At 42.1% G+C, this 16,405-nt stretch overlaps 1 protein-coding gene across 2 annotated transcripts; it reads left to right on the top strand.

Moving 5' to 3' along the window:
- SRD5A3 (steroid 5 alpha-reductase 3) lies at positions 1–12,113 on the top strand. Of its 2 annotated transcripts, XM_081333251.1 has the most exons (5): positions 1–236; positions 2,455–2,621; positions 5,210–5,404; positions 9,434–9,556; positions 11,764–12,113. In XM_081333251.1, exons 1-5 carry the CDS (start codon positions 34–36, stop codon positions 12,021–12,023), a joined length of 948 nt encoding a protein of 315 aa, XP_081189377.1. In that variant the 5' UTR covers positions 1–33; the 3' UTR covers positions 12,024–12,113. The 2 variants fall into 2 exon arrangements, with proteins under 2 accessions (XP_081189377.1, XP_081189378.1); XM_081333252.1 differs by lacking the exon at positions 5,210–5,404.
- Positions 12,114–16,405: the final 4,292 nt, after the last annotated feature.

Genomic DNA, 16,405 nt, shown 5'->3' with positions numbered 1-16,405 from the left:
ACGGCGAGTTCTGCGTCTGCGCAGTAGGGGGAAATGCTGGCTGCGGTGTGGCTGGCGTTGGCCGCTTGTTTCTTCGCCGCGCTGCTGGCTCTGCGAGCTCCGCCGCTGAAAGCCTCCCGCGGGGCTCTCTCGCTGAACCTCGTCGGGATCTTTCAAGACCTGATCCGTTACGGGAAGACCAAGGCAGCCCGTGGGCAGCGTCCTGCCCTTCTGCAGACCTTTGATGTTCCCAAGAGGTAAACCCAAACAGGTCGGCAGTTACTTAGGAGCGGAGTGCAATCAGAATAGAGCTGGGAGGGACCTTTGGAGGTCATCTAGTCCAACCCCCTCCTGCTCAAGCAGGAGACCCTGTACCGTTTCAGACAAGTCCAGTCTCTTCTTCAAAAATTCCAATGTTGGAGCATTCGCAAGGTCTGAAGGCAGGTTGTTCCACTGGTTAATTGTCCTCACTGTTAGGAAGTTTCTTCTCAGTCCTAGGTCGGGGGGGGGGGTAGGCAACCTTGGCTCTTTTATGACACGTGGACTTCAACTCCCAGAATTCCTGAGCTAGCATGGCTGGCTCAGGAATTCTGGGAGTTGAAGTCCACGCATCATTAAAGAGCCAAGGTTGCCTACCCCGTGTCCTAGGTTGCTTCTCTTCCTTCATTAGTTTCCATCCGTTGTTTCTTGTCTTGCCTTCAGGTGCTTTGGAGAATCAGTTGATCCTTTCTTCTTTCTGGCAGCCCCGCACATATTGGAATACTGCTATCACGTCACCTCTGGTCCTTCTTTTCTCTGGACCAGCCATACCAGTTCCTGCAACCGTTCTTCATATGTCTTCGTCTCTTAGCCCTTTAATCATCTTAGTTGCTCTTCTCTGCATTTTTCCCCCCAAAGTCTCAACATCTTTTTTGTAATGTGGTGACCAAAACTGGATGAAGCAGAAATAATAATAATAATAATAATAATAATAATAATAATAATAATAATAATAATAATAATAATAATAATAATAATAATAATAATAATAATAAAGTTGGAAGGGACCTTGGAGGTCATCTAGTCCAACCCCCTGCTCAGGCAGGAAACCTTATACCATTTCAGGCAAATGGCTGTGCAGTCTCTTCTTAAAAACCTCCAGTGTTGGAGCATTCACCACCTCTGGAGGCAGGTTGTTCCACTGGTTAATTGTTCTAACTGTCAGGAAGTTTCTCCTTAGTTCTAGGTTGCTTCTCTCCTTGACTAGTTTCCATCTGTTGCTTCTTGTCCTGCTTTCAGGTGCTTTGGAGAATAGCTTGACTCCCTCTTCTTTGGGGCAGCTCCTGAGATACTGGAGCACTGCTATCATGTCCCTCCTTGTCCTTCTCTTCATTAAACTACACATACCCAATTCCAGCAACCGTTCCCTATATGTTTTAGCCTCCAGCCCCCTAATCATCTTCCGGGCCACCGCTACGGGTCCTGTTCCATGCTGGGATTGGTATAAATCCGCATTCTGAAATGCATCCAAGCGTGAGCAGAATGGTTTTCCCGTCTGCCCACTCGCGTCTGATTTTCTAGGGTTTACTAACCCTTGCTCGGGTTAAGTTCTCCCTCTCCTGGAACAAAAAATGTTGGCCCCTCCAACACAAGAGTTAGGTTGGGAACTGGTACATTTGCTTAATTACTAACTCTAAAAGCAAACCAACAACACGGTAGTTCAATGCAGTGTGCAGACTAATCCTAAACTAGGGCTTTTCAACTTTTTCACCCATTGTACCACTTTTAGGATATGGCAACATCCGAGTACCACCAGTCGCCTAGCAAGGTGTCAAAAACCTGATGACCCCCCCAAAAAGAAAGAAAAAAGTGGTGAAGTACAGGTAGTCCTCGACTTACAACAGTTCGCTTAGTGATTGTTCGAAGTTACAATGGCAGTGAAAAAAGTGGCCCCCAAGCCACAGCTGAGCAAGACACCTGCCTGCCCGCCCGGCAGCGCTCTTCCTCCTGTCCAAGATTTTCATTGTTGTGAGCATTTCTGTTGAGGATTGGCAGCGGGGGTTTATTCCCCCTCTCTCTGCTGGGTGGTTGCAGCAGGTTTTGGTCACCTCACATGACCCTGGGACACTGTGACCGTCATAAATATGAATCAGTTGGCAAGCAACTGAATGTCAAGCACAGGACCCTGGAGATGCTGCAACATTCCAGCTGATCGGCGCTTCTTCTGAGCTCAGAAGTGCCAGGATCAGTGCCGAGCTCCAGCTGGAGCCTGGCACTGATCCTGGTGCTTCCACTGAGCCCTCACAGCCCTGCAGCTCCAGCCGTCTCTCGCTCAGGCTTGTGCGGTGCTGCCACCGGTTCAGCTCACTCCCCTCCCCCGCTACCACTTTTCTAGGATGGTCGCGTACCACCTGCCGGGTGCCCATGTACCACAGGTGGTACGCGTACCACTGGTTGAAAAGCCCTGTCCTAAACTGTCCCTGTTTCCTTCTACAGGTGGTTCTACCATTTTTATATTGTGTCCGTGACCTGGAATGGCTTCTTGCTACTGCTGTTTATGCAATGTGTGCTCTTCTCTCGGCCGTTTCCCTTTTGGATTCAGGATTTGCTCGACATTCTTGATGAGGCAAAGGCAGACAGGAGTGTCCACCACTTAGAAAATGGTATGAATTCTTTCAGATCTATGTCTATTATTTGGTGGAGGGGGGGTCCCAATATATTGTGGACTTTGCAGAATAGCTTCTCCACTAAAGCTGAAATTATTTATTTTGTGCATAAAATCGGTGGACAAGCACAATAATTTTCACTACAGATTTTTCAAATATATGTACCCCACCTTCAGTTGGGGTTGGGCAGGGGAAAAAGAATAGGGCTACAGGATATGGAGAGATCCAGAAAACTGAAGTAAAGAGTAGAAAAGAGGTATGATAGTAATAATAGTTATACTCAAAATAATACTGGAGGTTGAAAGGCACATTTTAGTGTATTTTAATATATTGGATACAGGTAGCGCTCAACAGTTCATTTAATGACCATTTGAAGTTACAACAGCACTGAAAACAGTGACTTATGACCATTTTTCACACTTATGACCCTTACAGCAGAGGTCTTCAAACTTGGCAACTTTAAGACTTGTGGACTTCAACTCCCAGAATTCCTCAGCCAGGGCTGAGGAATTCTGGGAATTGAAGTCCACAAGTCTTACAGTTGCCAAGTTTGAAGACCCCTGTGTTACAGCATCCCCATGGTCACAGGATCACAATTCAGACACTCGGCAACTGATTCATATTTATGACGGTTGCATATTTATGACAAGCAAAAGTAATGGGGAAGCCAGGTTCACTGAAAACAACCGTGCTACTAGCTTAACAACTGCAGTGATTCACTTAACAACAGTGTCAAGAAAGGTCGTAAAATGGGGCAAAATTCTCTTGACAAATGTCTGACTCACTTAGCAACAGAAATTTGGGGGCTCAGTTATGGCCATAAGTCGAGGACTACCTGTATTGAGCAGATGCCTTCCCCACAGCTCTGCTGAAAAGAATTGAGATATCTAAACCGGAGAAGCTTCCTAATCTCTTGACTCCTGTTTGAAAAAGCCAGGAGAGGTTTTGACAAATGCCAGAAGCTATGGGAACTTCTCAATTGTTGTTAATTGCGAAGTGGTGTCCGATCCATCGAGACCCCATGGACAACATTCCTCCAGGCCTTCCTGTCTTCTACCATCTTCTGGAGTCCATTTAAGCTCACAAAAAAATCAGTCTTGTCATCTCTTGTTTGACCACGTCCAGCTTTCCTTGATTCATGGATCTTACATTCCAGGTTCCTATGGAGAATAAATCTTTACAGCATCGGACTTTCCTTTCACCACCAGACACATTCACAGCTGAGCGTCCTTTCGGCTTTGGCCCAGTCGCTTCTTTCTGGCGCTACTAGTACTAGCCCTCTGCTCTTCCCCAGTAGCGTATTGGACGCCTTCCAACCTGAGGGGCTCATCTTCCAGCGTCATATCTTTTTGCCTTTTGGTACTCTCCAAAGGGTTTTCATGGCAAAGATAACTCGAGTGGGTTGCCATTTCCTTCTCCAGTGGATCACGTTTTGTCAGAACTCTCTGCTATGACCTGTCCGTCTTGGGTGGCCCTGCACGGCATAGCTCATAGCTTCGTTGAATTACGCAAGCCCCTTCGCCACGACAAGGCAGTAATCCGTAAAGGGGACCGTGTCAATATGCTCCCATTAACACGGCTAGGAAATAAGGTGCACTGCTTACCTGTGGGCCCTCCAGGTGGAATTCAAGATGCTGGTGGTCACCCATAAAAGCCTTCAGAGCACAGAGCTTGGAGAGTGTGAAGCCAGCTCTGCTTCTCTAACACAATTGGACAAATCACCATTGTCTCTCCAAGGGGGTCAGCAAGATTGGCATGATCTGGGTCCTATCAATTCATCCATGTCGACTGACAGGAGCCAGGACCTTCTTTTCACTATGTCTGTACTACAGCACCCGTCCTCTGGATTCAGATGGCCCTGACTCTGCTGGCATTCAGAAAGACCTCAAGGACCTGTTTTTTTTCTCCAGGCAGATAGCCAAGATGCTATGTGAGCCTGTTTTAATGCGTAACATGTGAGTGGCTTCTTCCGGTCTGGTATTTGTTTGTTTTTTTAATCGATGTCTGTCATATAAGTACAACCAAGCCCCAAATTTTTGTTGCTAAGTGAAACATTTGTTAAATGAATTTTGCCCCAGTTTGCAACTTTTCTTGCCACAGTTGTTAAGTGAATATCACTGTACTTGTAACGTAGTAACGCAGCTGTTAAATGAACATGCCTTCCCCATTGATCTAGCTTGTCAGAAGGTCGCAAAAGGGGATCACATGATCCCAGGACATTGCAACCGTCGCAAATATGAGCCAGTTGGGGATGCTGTAATGGTTGTTAAGTGTGAAAAACGGTCATCCGCCACTTTTTCAGTGATGTAAGTTTGAACAGTCACTAAACAAACAGTTGTAAGACGAGGGCTACCTGCATTTTGACATCCAAAGTCATTTGGAGCTTGACGTCTTTTATCTGAGGTGGAAAAAAATGTAGAGGCTGGTCCCATATTTTTTTTTCCCCACCAACAGAACTCTATATGTTAACATGGGTAATATCTCTGAGGATTTCTTGCCTATCTTGTGATTCGTTTGGGCTGAATTTGACACAACTAAGACAAGGAAGCGGTTGTTTATACACACTGTCTTTGTTGGATTTCTAGGTGCCGAATTCCTGTCAGCCTTCCTGGTCTGTTTTTTGGTCTGGGTAAATAGCTGTAGACGGCTAAAGGAATGTCTCCACATTAGCATCTATTCTGGAGGTGTCATTCATTTTGTACACTACTGCTTTGGCCTTTTTTACTATGTATTGGTGGGGTTCACAGTGTTGTGTCAAGTGCCAGCAAAGAGTAGAAAAGGTAAGCATCTTCTTTTGCACTCTTGCAATACACTGTAGGAGGAGGACTGGCAGAGCCAGGGGGAGGAGTAAAAAGAGGGGTTAGCCTAAAATTGTTAGGTAGCCAGAAATGAAGTAAGTTCATTTCTGAACTTACTTTGAGTAAGTTTTGAGTCCTGGTGGAGCAGTGGTTACAATGCAGTATTGCAGGTTAATTCTGCTGAGTGCCAGCAGTTTGATCCTTACCAGCTTAAGGTTGACTCAGCCTTCCATCCTTTCGAGTTTGGTAAAATGAGGGCCCCGATTGTTGGAGGCAATACAGGTGGTCCTCGACTTGCAACAGTTCATTTAATGACCATTCAAAGTTAAAACGGCACTGGAAAAGGACTTATATGACCATTTTTCACTTTTATGACAATTGCAGCTCCCCATGGTCACATGATCAAAATTCAGATGCTTGGCAACTGATTCATACTGATGACGATTCCAGGTATCCTGAGATCATGTGATCCCCCTTTTGCAAACTTCTGACAAGCAAAGTCAGTGGGGAAGCCGCATTCACTTCACAACCGGGCTACTAACTTAACAATTGGAGGGACTCACTTAAAAGCTGTGGCAAGGAAAGACGTAAACTGGGGCAAAATTCAACTTAGCAAATGTCTCACTTAGCAACAGAAATTTTGGGCTCCATTCTGGTCGTAAATTGAGGACTACCTCAATGCTGACTCTGTAAGCCGCTTAGCAAGAGCTGTAAAGCACTGTGAAGCAGTATATAAATCTAAGTGCTATTGTTATTGATTGTCATTACTCTTTTTTTAATGTTTTTAATGATTTTTCAATGTTACAATAGTATCTTTGAAAAGCAACATGGTGTCTGGGTTACAATAGTTCCATTTCATACAAATACATATTATTACAAATCTAATTAATATACTTGGATATAAGGATGCACTAAATGTTAAAGTGGAAGAAATTTTGGCTAATTTTCAATATGTGGAAATCATAATGAAAATAAGAATATTATATTGTACTACTAACTTATTGATATGGAAATCAGGTAGATAAGAAGTGTACTTATTTAAACCAGGTATTGGAGAGAATTGTGTAAAGGGAAGGGAGGTCACCCAGAAATATAAAAATGAGAAACTTCAAACATTTAACTTTAATATCAATGCAAAACTAAAGCTGGAAAAATATATAAGGTGTTAGATGTTTTAAAGATGGAATGTTAAAATATAACGTATACAAAAGTATTGACAAATGTAAGAAAACTACTAAATAACTGATGGATAACAATAAGAAGCATGTTAATTTAGATAAGAGATAATATGTATTTAAGGAAAAAAGAGAGGAAATACTGGTCACAATAAATTGGAGACTGGTAATGATTGTCATTACTCTTATTTAACTATAACCAGGTGCTGATCATGAGTTGAGAAAATTGCTCTGCATAGGCTTTCAGCAATAGTAGTCATTAAAATACCAATTGCAAGGAGGAGAAAGAAGAGGAGGACAATATAATATTCTTGTTTCTCATTTATAGTTTCCACATATTAAAAAATAACCAAAATTTCTTCATTTCAACATTTAATACATCCTCTCATGTCTCTACATCCAAGTATATTAGTTACATTCTATCATTTTAGCATATATACATCTTAACCCATATCATTTAAAGAACTTAATATTTCAATGTTAGTATTCATACATCTGTATTTTATTTTCATTTTATTTTTATTTTTTTAAGTTAGTATTTTTGTCTACTTATCAAAACAATCTCTCATAATCCCAATACAATCCTGTCTATTTTGGTATTATCTATTTCAGGCCTCTTAAAAATGTTCATATTTCTTTAATCTTATTCTTGCTTTCTTCCTTTGCCATGTCATTTTTCGCTTCTTTGCCTCAGGGTCATCAAAGCATTCTTGTGTTGCCATATCATATTGAAGTGGCCCTCCAGTCTCCACTCTTAAGGACCGAAGAGTCTGCCAACACCACCAAATCTTCTCATCATCTTCACCTCTTGACATAATTGTCCTGGTCTAAATAAATCTTTTTCCATCTGTTCTCCTTTACAATCTTCAAAAACCTGTTGAATATTTAATTCTTCTGCCAATGTATTTGACCGTTCAATCTCTTCTGTTAAGTTCTGTCCCAATAAAATACTAGTTGCAGTCACAGTTTGAGTTTGATTCATCGAGATGCTTTCTAATTCTTTTCCAAAAGCTCTTATTTCATCGCCAGCTGTAGAAAGGAACTGATAAGTTTGGTAAGATATTTCCCACATAGCATGGATTTGTTTTTGAAACTCTTCCATATTGAAGTTTCACATCTGGTGTTCAAGGTTACTCTTTATCTTGTTTTTCTTAAATATTTTCTTGGTTTTTTTTAAAGAGAAAGTCATATTGCAATTTCAAGTTTAGCCACTGGGTGTCCCCCAAGTACTTTGGAAATTCTTTTCTTTTAGTCCATTTCTTCAACTTTTTTTTAAAAAAACACTCCTGGGCTTGCTCCCCGCTTACTTGAAGGGAGGGTTGAATTTCCCCCTCCCTCTCCACAGGGGGGAAAGTACTTAGCAGCTTATTTAGGTGAAAAGAAGAAGATTAATGTATAAGAGAGGAATCTTACCCCCGTCTCTTCCACGCTGCTTTAAAGTTGCCTGATGGTAAGTTTGTCTTCGGCTGTCTACAGCCTAGTAACTGGCCATATTCCTATGGCCAGTCTTTCGTCCGCTGGTACAAAGGGAATGCAGGCACTAACGGGGGGGGTTGCGGCTCCCCCACATTTCTGCAAAAGCCCCTTCTGTCTGGTCACCCCTCCAGGGCGATACTTTGGTCCTTTTAGGACATCCCCCCCCAGCGATGCGAATCTGGACGTGGAAGATGAGAGCCGTCCTCCAGACGTCCATAACGGCTGACTTGGCAAACCGGAAGCCCTAGGTTCAGCATTGTTATGTCTAGCTAAACTCTCATGCACATTCCTCCCCCTAGCATCATCTGACTCTAAAAGCAAAAGAAGAAAATGGTTGCATCTCCATCTGTTGTCAATGCAAAAACATCCAATGTTAGCAGCGTTGACAGACGCTGCTATTGGTTTCTCTCGTTTGAAATTGTTCCACTGATAGCTAGTTCTGCAAGTTTTTCCAGATGCAGAAATGCCCAAAGCCATATCTAGGGCTACTGAATGCAAGATCAGATTTGCTACCATAGAACTATGGTCATTCGCTTCCAAATCATTCGGTGGAATCAGGCACAGCTTGAAATACGGCGTACGTGTCTCATGCCCTTCCATAGAAAACAGATCAAAGTTCCCTTGAAGCAGAAAATTATTGTGTCAGGAAAAGTATTACAGTCCATTTGCATGTTTTGGGATTGCACCCAAGGCATGTCTTATTATTGGTACCATCTTTGCTTTCTTTTTCCACAGTCGTTCCACTTCTATTTGCACGTCTTTTTATGTTGTCATTTTCACCAGCTCTTTCTCTTCTCTTCTGATGTCTCCATGGTCTGCAAAGTCCACTATTCAGACTTGAATTTTGTCTTTCTTATTGACAGTTGTTAAGTCTGGCCTGTTATGTGGCAGATGCCTGTTTGAATTCTAAAATCCCAGAGCATTTCTTCCATTTCTTCTCCTTTGTCTATTTTCCACCTGTTCCTGGCTTGCAGGCAAATGGTTTCTTGCAGATCTTCCAGTGCACCATTGTTGCACTTTGTCATGCCATTGTGGGTAGTCAATCTGCGCAATTTTCTTGCTGCAGTTAATCAGGTGATCCACTGTTTCTTCAGCTTCTTTGCAATCTCAGCATTTATTGTCTGTTGCTGTCTTCTGACTTCCGGCTTTATATACATTTTTTGTTGTTATATAGTGTTTCTGAATAGCATTTTAAAAATTCATGGATGATATTTTGCTTCACATGTGTTAAAATTCAGGGTGGTGTAGAATAAATAACAGTAATATCAGTTTACTATAGACCACATTGAAATCTAATTTAATAAAGCAGATGTTCAAAATATTTTAAATGAATAAATACATTCTGTTTCTCTCCATTTAGGCAAAGATCACTCACTGATAGTCTGCTGGTACCATGTTCTGGGACTTGTGATGTTCTGTTGGGCTTCTGTTCATCAACACAGATGCCATGTTATTCTTGCTAACCTTCGAAAAGATAAATCAGGTAAAAGAATTGCTATTACAGACAACATTTTTCAATTTTCCCCTGGTCAAATATATTAGCCTTGCTCTTATTGCAACCCTTTATTTATTGTTCAAAGAACATTGGTGATATTTAGGTAGAAAGCATTCAGAACAAACAACTTAGGTCTTTAAATCCAGATTAGGGATATTAGTGCTTCAAATGAAGAGCCTTGGTGGAGCAGTGGGCTAATGCCTCCTTAAGTAACACCAGCTGCCTGCAATTAGTGCAGGTTCGAGTCCCACCAGGCTCAAGGTTGACTCAGCCTTCCATCCTTCCGAGGTAGGTAAAATGAGGACCCAGATTGTTGGGGGCAATAAGCTGACTTTGTAATAATGCCGCTGGGGGGGGCGAAAGCCCTAATAAGCAGGCATATACATAGAATGAAGGCTATTGCTAAGCACATTGATTTGTGCTTCTTAGATTGTAAGCCGCCCTGAGTCTTCGGAGAAGGGCGGGATATAAATGGGATTTAAAAAAAATGCCAAGTCAAAAAGGTCCTTCAGAGTGAGTGGATATCTCCTTAAAACATTGGTTATTATTCTGAGATTGTATGGTAACAAACAATCCCAGGAAAAGTTGAGCTTGAGTTAATAACACGCCAACAATCATGAACCCATAGCACCTTCTTGAACTCTGTTGGTATTTCTTTTAACTCAAAACAGTATCTCCCTGTGCCTGAGTAGGTTCCATATGAGCCCAGAAGACACAGCTTCTCCTAAGAAGGCTCCAAGTATGGTACACTTATTTATTCCATCCAAACCATCTTTCTTGGCTTGGGTTCCAAAATGCTGCACATCCCTAATACATGAATATTCTGATCTTGTATGCAAAGAGCAGGGGTTCAATGTAAGGAACCAAACTTTTGTGCGATTGAGGATTGTTGAACCCAATCACTCCAAACTCTGCTGCCTTGTGGCCCTTCTTAGCATTTCCCCTCAAGGTGGAGACTTAGACTGAGGCTGAAAGAAGAGTGTTGTTGGGAGGCAAATGGTAGAAACACGTGTTTTGAATTGAGGGATTTCTTTCACTAGCATCCTGGTTTTGCTCTATGTCAAAGGCCACTTGGACAAGATCCAGTATTAGCAACAAAGGCCTAGGGCAGGGGTCTTCAAACTCGCCCCCTTTGTGACTTGTGGACTTCAACTCCCAGAATTCCTCAGCCAGCGTGCCAGGCTGAGGAATTCTGGGAGCTGAAGTCCACAAGTCATAAAAGGGCCGAGTTTGAAGACCCCTGGCCTAGGGAGTTTGGGTTGTAGCTAAAGGGTTACAGCAAATTTCATTCATTGGCTATGCTACCTGGGATGATCACTATTGATGTTGAGCACAATTTGAAGCCAGATGATGGCAAGATTAAGCTAAAATATCTACTTGGGAAAAATTTTTAAATGTAGTTATATAAACACAGCCTGTAACATGTGAGACAGGAACATATTTTGGATGTATCCAGAGACACAATTGTATAATCCAGGAAAACAGGTTCTTTGGCCTAGCTGGATGTCCTGTCACTCACATTAACCAAGGAGTAGAGAAAACTTGTTGCTGAAAAAAAAAATAATAATGAACAGATCTGATCAGAGTGAAGGTGATCCTTCCAACTGATCAAAAATAAGCACGTAGTTTTGTCTTGGAAAGCAAATACATTCACTTGTTGATTAGCAACCACCATGGTTAGTAACAATTCCCAAATACGGCGGTATTTATAAACAATTTATGAACAGGAATAAAGTCAGAATCAAACAAAATATTGACATTTCGGTATGTGCATTTATGACCGAATTTCCCGCAAACGACAGCAAAAGCCTTCGATGTGAAACTGATTAAGGTCTGGTCAGGTTCAGGCAGCAACTAAAAAAAGGGGGGGGAAATCAGGTCAGGCACATGACACTGTACAGAGAACTTTAACTGAATGATGGAGCAACAATTGAGGATCTTCACAGGATCCCTCCGTTGCTCTCTCAGACACATATTCACTTAGCAACTATTTTGCTGAATGACAAAGTCGCTGGACCAGATTACAGTCACTAAACGGAAAAAAGGTGTGGTTGAGAAAAGGGCCAAATAGAGGCAATGGATTTATTAAAGTTGCAGCCTGACTGCTTCCTCCCCCCGCCCCCCACGTCACTATCTAATTACACTACTAGTTCTGCTCACCTTTCTAAATTCAGCTATTTTTTATTTTATTTTAGGAAAGGTCTTCAGTTTGGACCATAGCATTCCTTTTGGTGACTGGTTTGAAATGGTATCCTGTCCTCATTATTTTGCAGAATTTCTCATATATACATCAAAGGCTGTCACTTTTGGATTTTATAATTTAACTTGGTGGCTAGTGGTGACATATGTCTTTTTTAATCAGGCACTAAGTGCTGTTTTGTGCCACGAATATTACTTAAACAAATTTAAGCACTATCCAAAATATCGGAAAGCATATGTACCCTTTATTTTTTAAACTTATTTATATTAAACGGAGTATGATTCTACATTTGAAGCAATTAAAAGATCTTGAGATCTTCTGGGATGAATTGATTATTATAATCAAATAAATTTTGTTGAAATTGAATTGCTGCTTATCGTTCTGTAGGTCATTTTCTAGACTCAGCTGTGTGTATGAAAACGTGCCCCTGTTCTATCGAGATAACCAGAGCACTTTTATGTAATATACTTAGAAGAAAGTTCAGTTGAGTTTAATATGCCTTATCCCAAAAAGAATGCTCCCTAAAATAATATCATAGCCATAGGCAATTACACTATATATGCTTGTTTGGCAAAAGGCCTCACTAATCGTGGGACTTGCTCCTGAGGAAACAGCAAAGAAATGCACTTTTAATTACCAAATACTGATGAAAGAGGGGTTGTTGGTTTTTTTCCTTTGCACAATTTTCTCGCTTTGGATGAGTATAAAGGTAAAGGTTCCCCCGCACATGCGTGCTAGTCGTTTCCGACTCTAGGGGCCGGTGCTCATCTCCGTTTCAAAGCCGAAGAGCCAGCGCTTGTCCGAGGACGTCTCCGTGGCTGGCATGACTAGACGCCAAAGGCGCACGGAACGCTGTTACCTTCCCACCGTAGTGGTCCCTATTTTCCTACTTACATTTTTTACGTGCTTTCGAACTGCTAGGTTGGCAGAAGCTGGGACGCGTAACAGGCACTCACTCTGTTACGTGGCACTCGGGATTCGACCCGCCAAACTGCCAACCTTCTGATCGACAAGCTCAGCGTCCTAACCCACTGAGCCACCGCGTCCGCTTAAAAGTAAAGCTTCCCTCACACATGCATGCTAGTCGTTTCTAACTCTAGGGGCCGGTGCTCATCTCCGCTTCAAAGCCGAAGAGCCAGCGCTTGTCCAAGGACGTCTCTGTGGTCATGTGGCCGGCATGACTAGACGCCAAAGGCGCACGGAACACTGTTACCTTCCCACCGTAGTGGTCCCTATTTTTCTACTTACATTTTTATAATATAGTATAGAACATTTTTATAATGTAGTATAATAATATATAATATATAATATAGTATTTTATAACATTTTTATAATATAGTATAGAACAGAACAAAAGAAGCTCTATAACGTTTGTCGGATTCACACAAGGTCTGCATGAATGATGAAATGAAACGTTCAAACTTGACTGGCTTGTACCTGTGCGATCGGAAATATGCAAAGCTTGGATGATCTCAAAAAAAAAACCTCAAGGCTGAACTTGTCTAGTATTTGCCTAGAAAAGCACCAGATAATTCCAGGATTCTAGAAAAGCCAGGCTAACCATTTAGAAGAAGGAAATGCAATAATAAGTCCAGGAGTGCAGGTCCTGGGGCAGATGACGCAATGTTATAATCTGCAATATTTCTGCTATAGAAATGCCAGGCTTCCTCCAACAAAGGACCACCAAATGTGTTGGCTTGAAGCTAGCTGGGAATACTGGAAGCATCAACCAACAAATCTGGAGGGGAGATTTGGGGGAAATTATCAATATAATCTCTCTTTCATAGCTACAATGGGAACCAGGTGCCTAAATTACCTGGAGATGGAAATTTTGCAGATGTATTCTCTGTAGTGCCTGTGGGTGGGTCAAGAACCAATGGGTGGAAGCTTACAGAGAGAGAGCAAAACTGAAAATGCATAACTTTATGACCACGGGAGCCACGAAGCAGTGGAACAATCATACGTGCTCCGTTCCTGGGGATTTTCAAGCCAAGGTTGGAGAGGTGTTTGACTGGGATGGTCTGATTATTTCCAAGATCCCCATTATGATGTCATGACACAAATCCTGATCTTTCATATGACACACAGGTATGCCAGTTCTACGGTTTATGTCACAACACTGTGTGCAATGCATATGCACAATGCATATTTCATTATCTGTGCCCCTCTACTGGAAGGAAGGAAGGAAGGCTAAACCTTCAGCAAGATGTTTCACAACTATTGCAGCTATCATTTGCTAAAATAGGGCTAAGTACGGATGTACTTATAAATGAGTATACAGAAAATACGGGTGCTTTAAGGAACTATTGTATATATTCTCAGATGAATCCATCCCCATATAAACTGAACTGGGGGAACCAGTTTTATATTTGGGCACTTAAACCTCTTGGCTTACACCTGGTAAGTAAAGAATTTGTAGGGCCCTTTTAGATGCTATCCAATGGATTGCATTTTTCTTATGTGTTGGCGTGATAAGGAACTGATTTCCTTAGAACTGAAACTTGGAATGAAGAACATGTTATTTTTCTTTTCAGAAAGGACCTACCCTTGTTGTTCCCATCCATTCTGTTAGCGAAGATTCTTCAGATAAAACTAACCTAGGATTTATCCATGCATTTGTGGCTGACTTGATGGGAAGCGTTGGAACACTTTTGTTTTGAATTTGAAATATTTTGCATTTCTTTAGGGGAGCCCCTTCTGACAATAGAAAATCACTGGAGCCCACACTTTTTTAGCAACAAAATCTTGAAGGTTTTGAATAGCTATGTGGCTTTGGGTTTTTTTAGATTAGCTTTGTTTTTTTTTTACTTGTATGTCACCTAAAGTCTGTATCATCTGAGCTCATCTTCCAGCGTCATCTCTTTGTCCTTTTGGTACTGTCCCATGGGGTTTTCACGGCAAAGATACTGGAGTGGGTTGCCATTTCCTTCTCCAGTGGATCACGTTTTGTCAGAACTCTCTGCTACGACCTGTCGGTCTTGGGTGGCCCTGCACGGCATAGCTCATAGCTTCATTGAATTACGCAAGCCCCTTCGCCACGACAAGGCAGTAATCCATGAAGGGGACCGTGTCAATATTGCAGATTTATGACCACAACTGAAGTCCAAATTTCTGTTGCTAAGTGAGAGAGTTAAATGAGTTTTGCCTCATTTTACCAGTTCTCTTGCTACAGTTGTTAAGTAAATAATAATAATAATAATAATAATAATAATAATAATAATAATAATAATAATAATAATAATAATAATATAAAGTTGGAAGGGACCTTGGAGGTCATTTAGTCCAACTCCCTGCTCAGGCAGGAAACCCTATACCATTTCAGGCAAATGGCTGTGCAGTCTCTTCTTAAAAACCTCCAGTGTTGTAGCATTCACCACCTCTGGAGGCAGGTTGTTCCACTGGTTAATTGTTCTAACTGTCAGGAAGTTTCTCCTTAGTTCTAGGTTGCTTCTCTCCTTGACTAGTTTCCATCCGTTGCTTTTTGTCCTGCTTTCAGGTGCTTTGGAGAATAGCTTGACTCCCTCTTCTTTGTGGCAGCCCCTGAGATATTGGAACACGGCTATCATGTCACCCCTCACCCTTCTCTTCATTAAACTACACATACCCAATTCCAGCAACCGTTCCCTATATGTTTTAGCCTCCAGCCCCCTAATCATCTTGGTTGCTCTTCTCTGTACCCTTTCTAGAGTCTTGACATCTTTTTTACATCGTGGTGACCAAAACTGGATGCAGTATTCCAGGTGTGGCCTTACCAAAGCATTGTAAAGTGGTATTAGTACTTCACGTGATCTTGATTGTATCCCTCTGTTAATGCAGCCTAGCACTGTGTTGGCTTTTTTGGCAGCTGCAGCACACAGCTGGCTCATATTGAAGTGATTGTCTACTAAGACTCTGAGATCCCTCTCACAGTTACTACTATTGAGCAAGGTACCACCCATACTATACCTGTGCATTTGATTTTTCCTGCCTAAATGTAGAACCTTACTTTTTTCACCATTGAATTTCATTTTGTTAGATAGCGCCCAGTGTTCGAGTCTGTCCAGATCCTCCTGTATCTTAAGCCTATCTTCTGGAGTATTGGCTATTCCTGCCAGCTTGGTGTCATCTGCAAATTTGATGAGTTCCCCATCTAACCCCTCATCCAAATCATTAATGAAGATATTGAAGAGCACTGGGCCCAGAACAGAGCCCTATAATAATAATAATAATAAAATCACTGCAGCTATTCAGTTAGTCACACAGCTGTTAAAATGAATTTGGCTTCCCCGTTTACTTTGCTCGTCAGAAGGTCACAAAAGGACTATAATTTTGGGCATCAGTTGCCTTGCCCGGATTATTGCAAATCCCACAACGTTCCCCTTTTTTCTCTCTTCCTTGCCAAGAAAAACTACAAGTGGGAGGGGCTTCGTCCTGCCAGAACAGCATCACGTGATTTCCTGGCTCGCTCACCCCCTCCGCAGGCCTCCTTAGTTCAGTTCCTTCCTCTTCGAAGACGGGGCAACCGAACATGATGGCTTGATTTAGTCTCCGACGCGAATCCTAGAGCGAGCGGGGAATTAACCAATCAAGTCAAGGGGATCGGGGGGTGAGGGCGGGACGTCGCCGAAAGCTTCGTGCTTGGCACGGACGGAAGGAGG

The sequence above is a fragment of the Vipera berus genome (genome assembly GCF_964194415.1).
Source record: "Vipera berus genome assembly, chromosome: 7".
Classification (NCBI taxonomy): Eukaryota; Metazoa; Chordata; class Lepidosauria; order Squamata; family Viperidae; genus Vipera; species Vipera berus.
Note: the sequence above shows the minus strand (reverse complement) of the source record. Positions and strands in the feature narration are given on the sequence as shown.

Excerpts from the sequence above, each read along its gene's own strand:
- SRD5A3 (XM_081333251.1), top strand. The coding sequence starts at position 34 with ATGCTGGCTGCGGTGTGGCTGGCGTTGGCCGCTTGTTTCTTCGCCGCG. Across the intron at positions 237-2,454 it reads ACCTTTGATGTTCCCAAGAG|GTGGTTCTACCATTTTTATA; the intron begins GTAAACCCAAAC and ends TTCCTTCTACAG. Across the intron at positions 2,622-5,209 it reads TGTCCACCACTTAGAAAATG|GTGCCGAATTCCTGTCAGCC; the intron begins GTATGAATTCTT and ends TTGGATTTCTAG.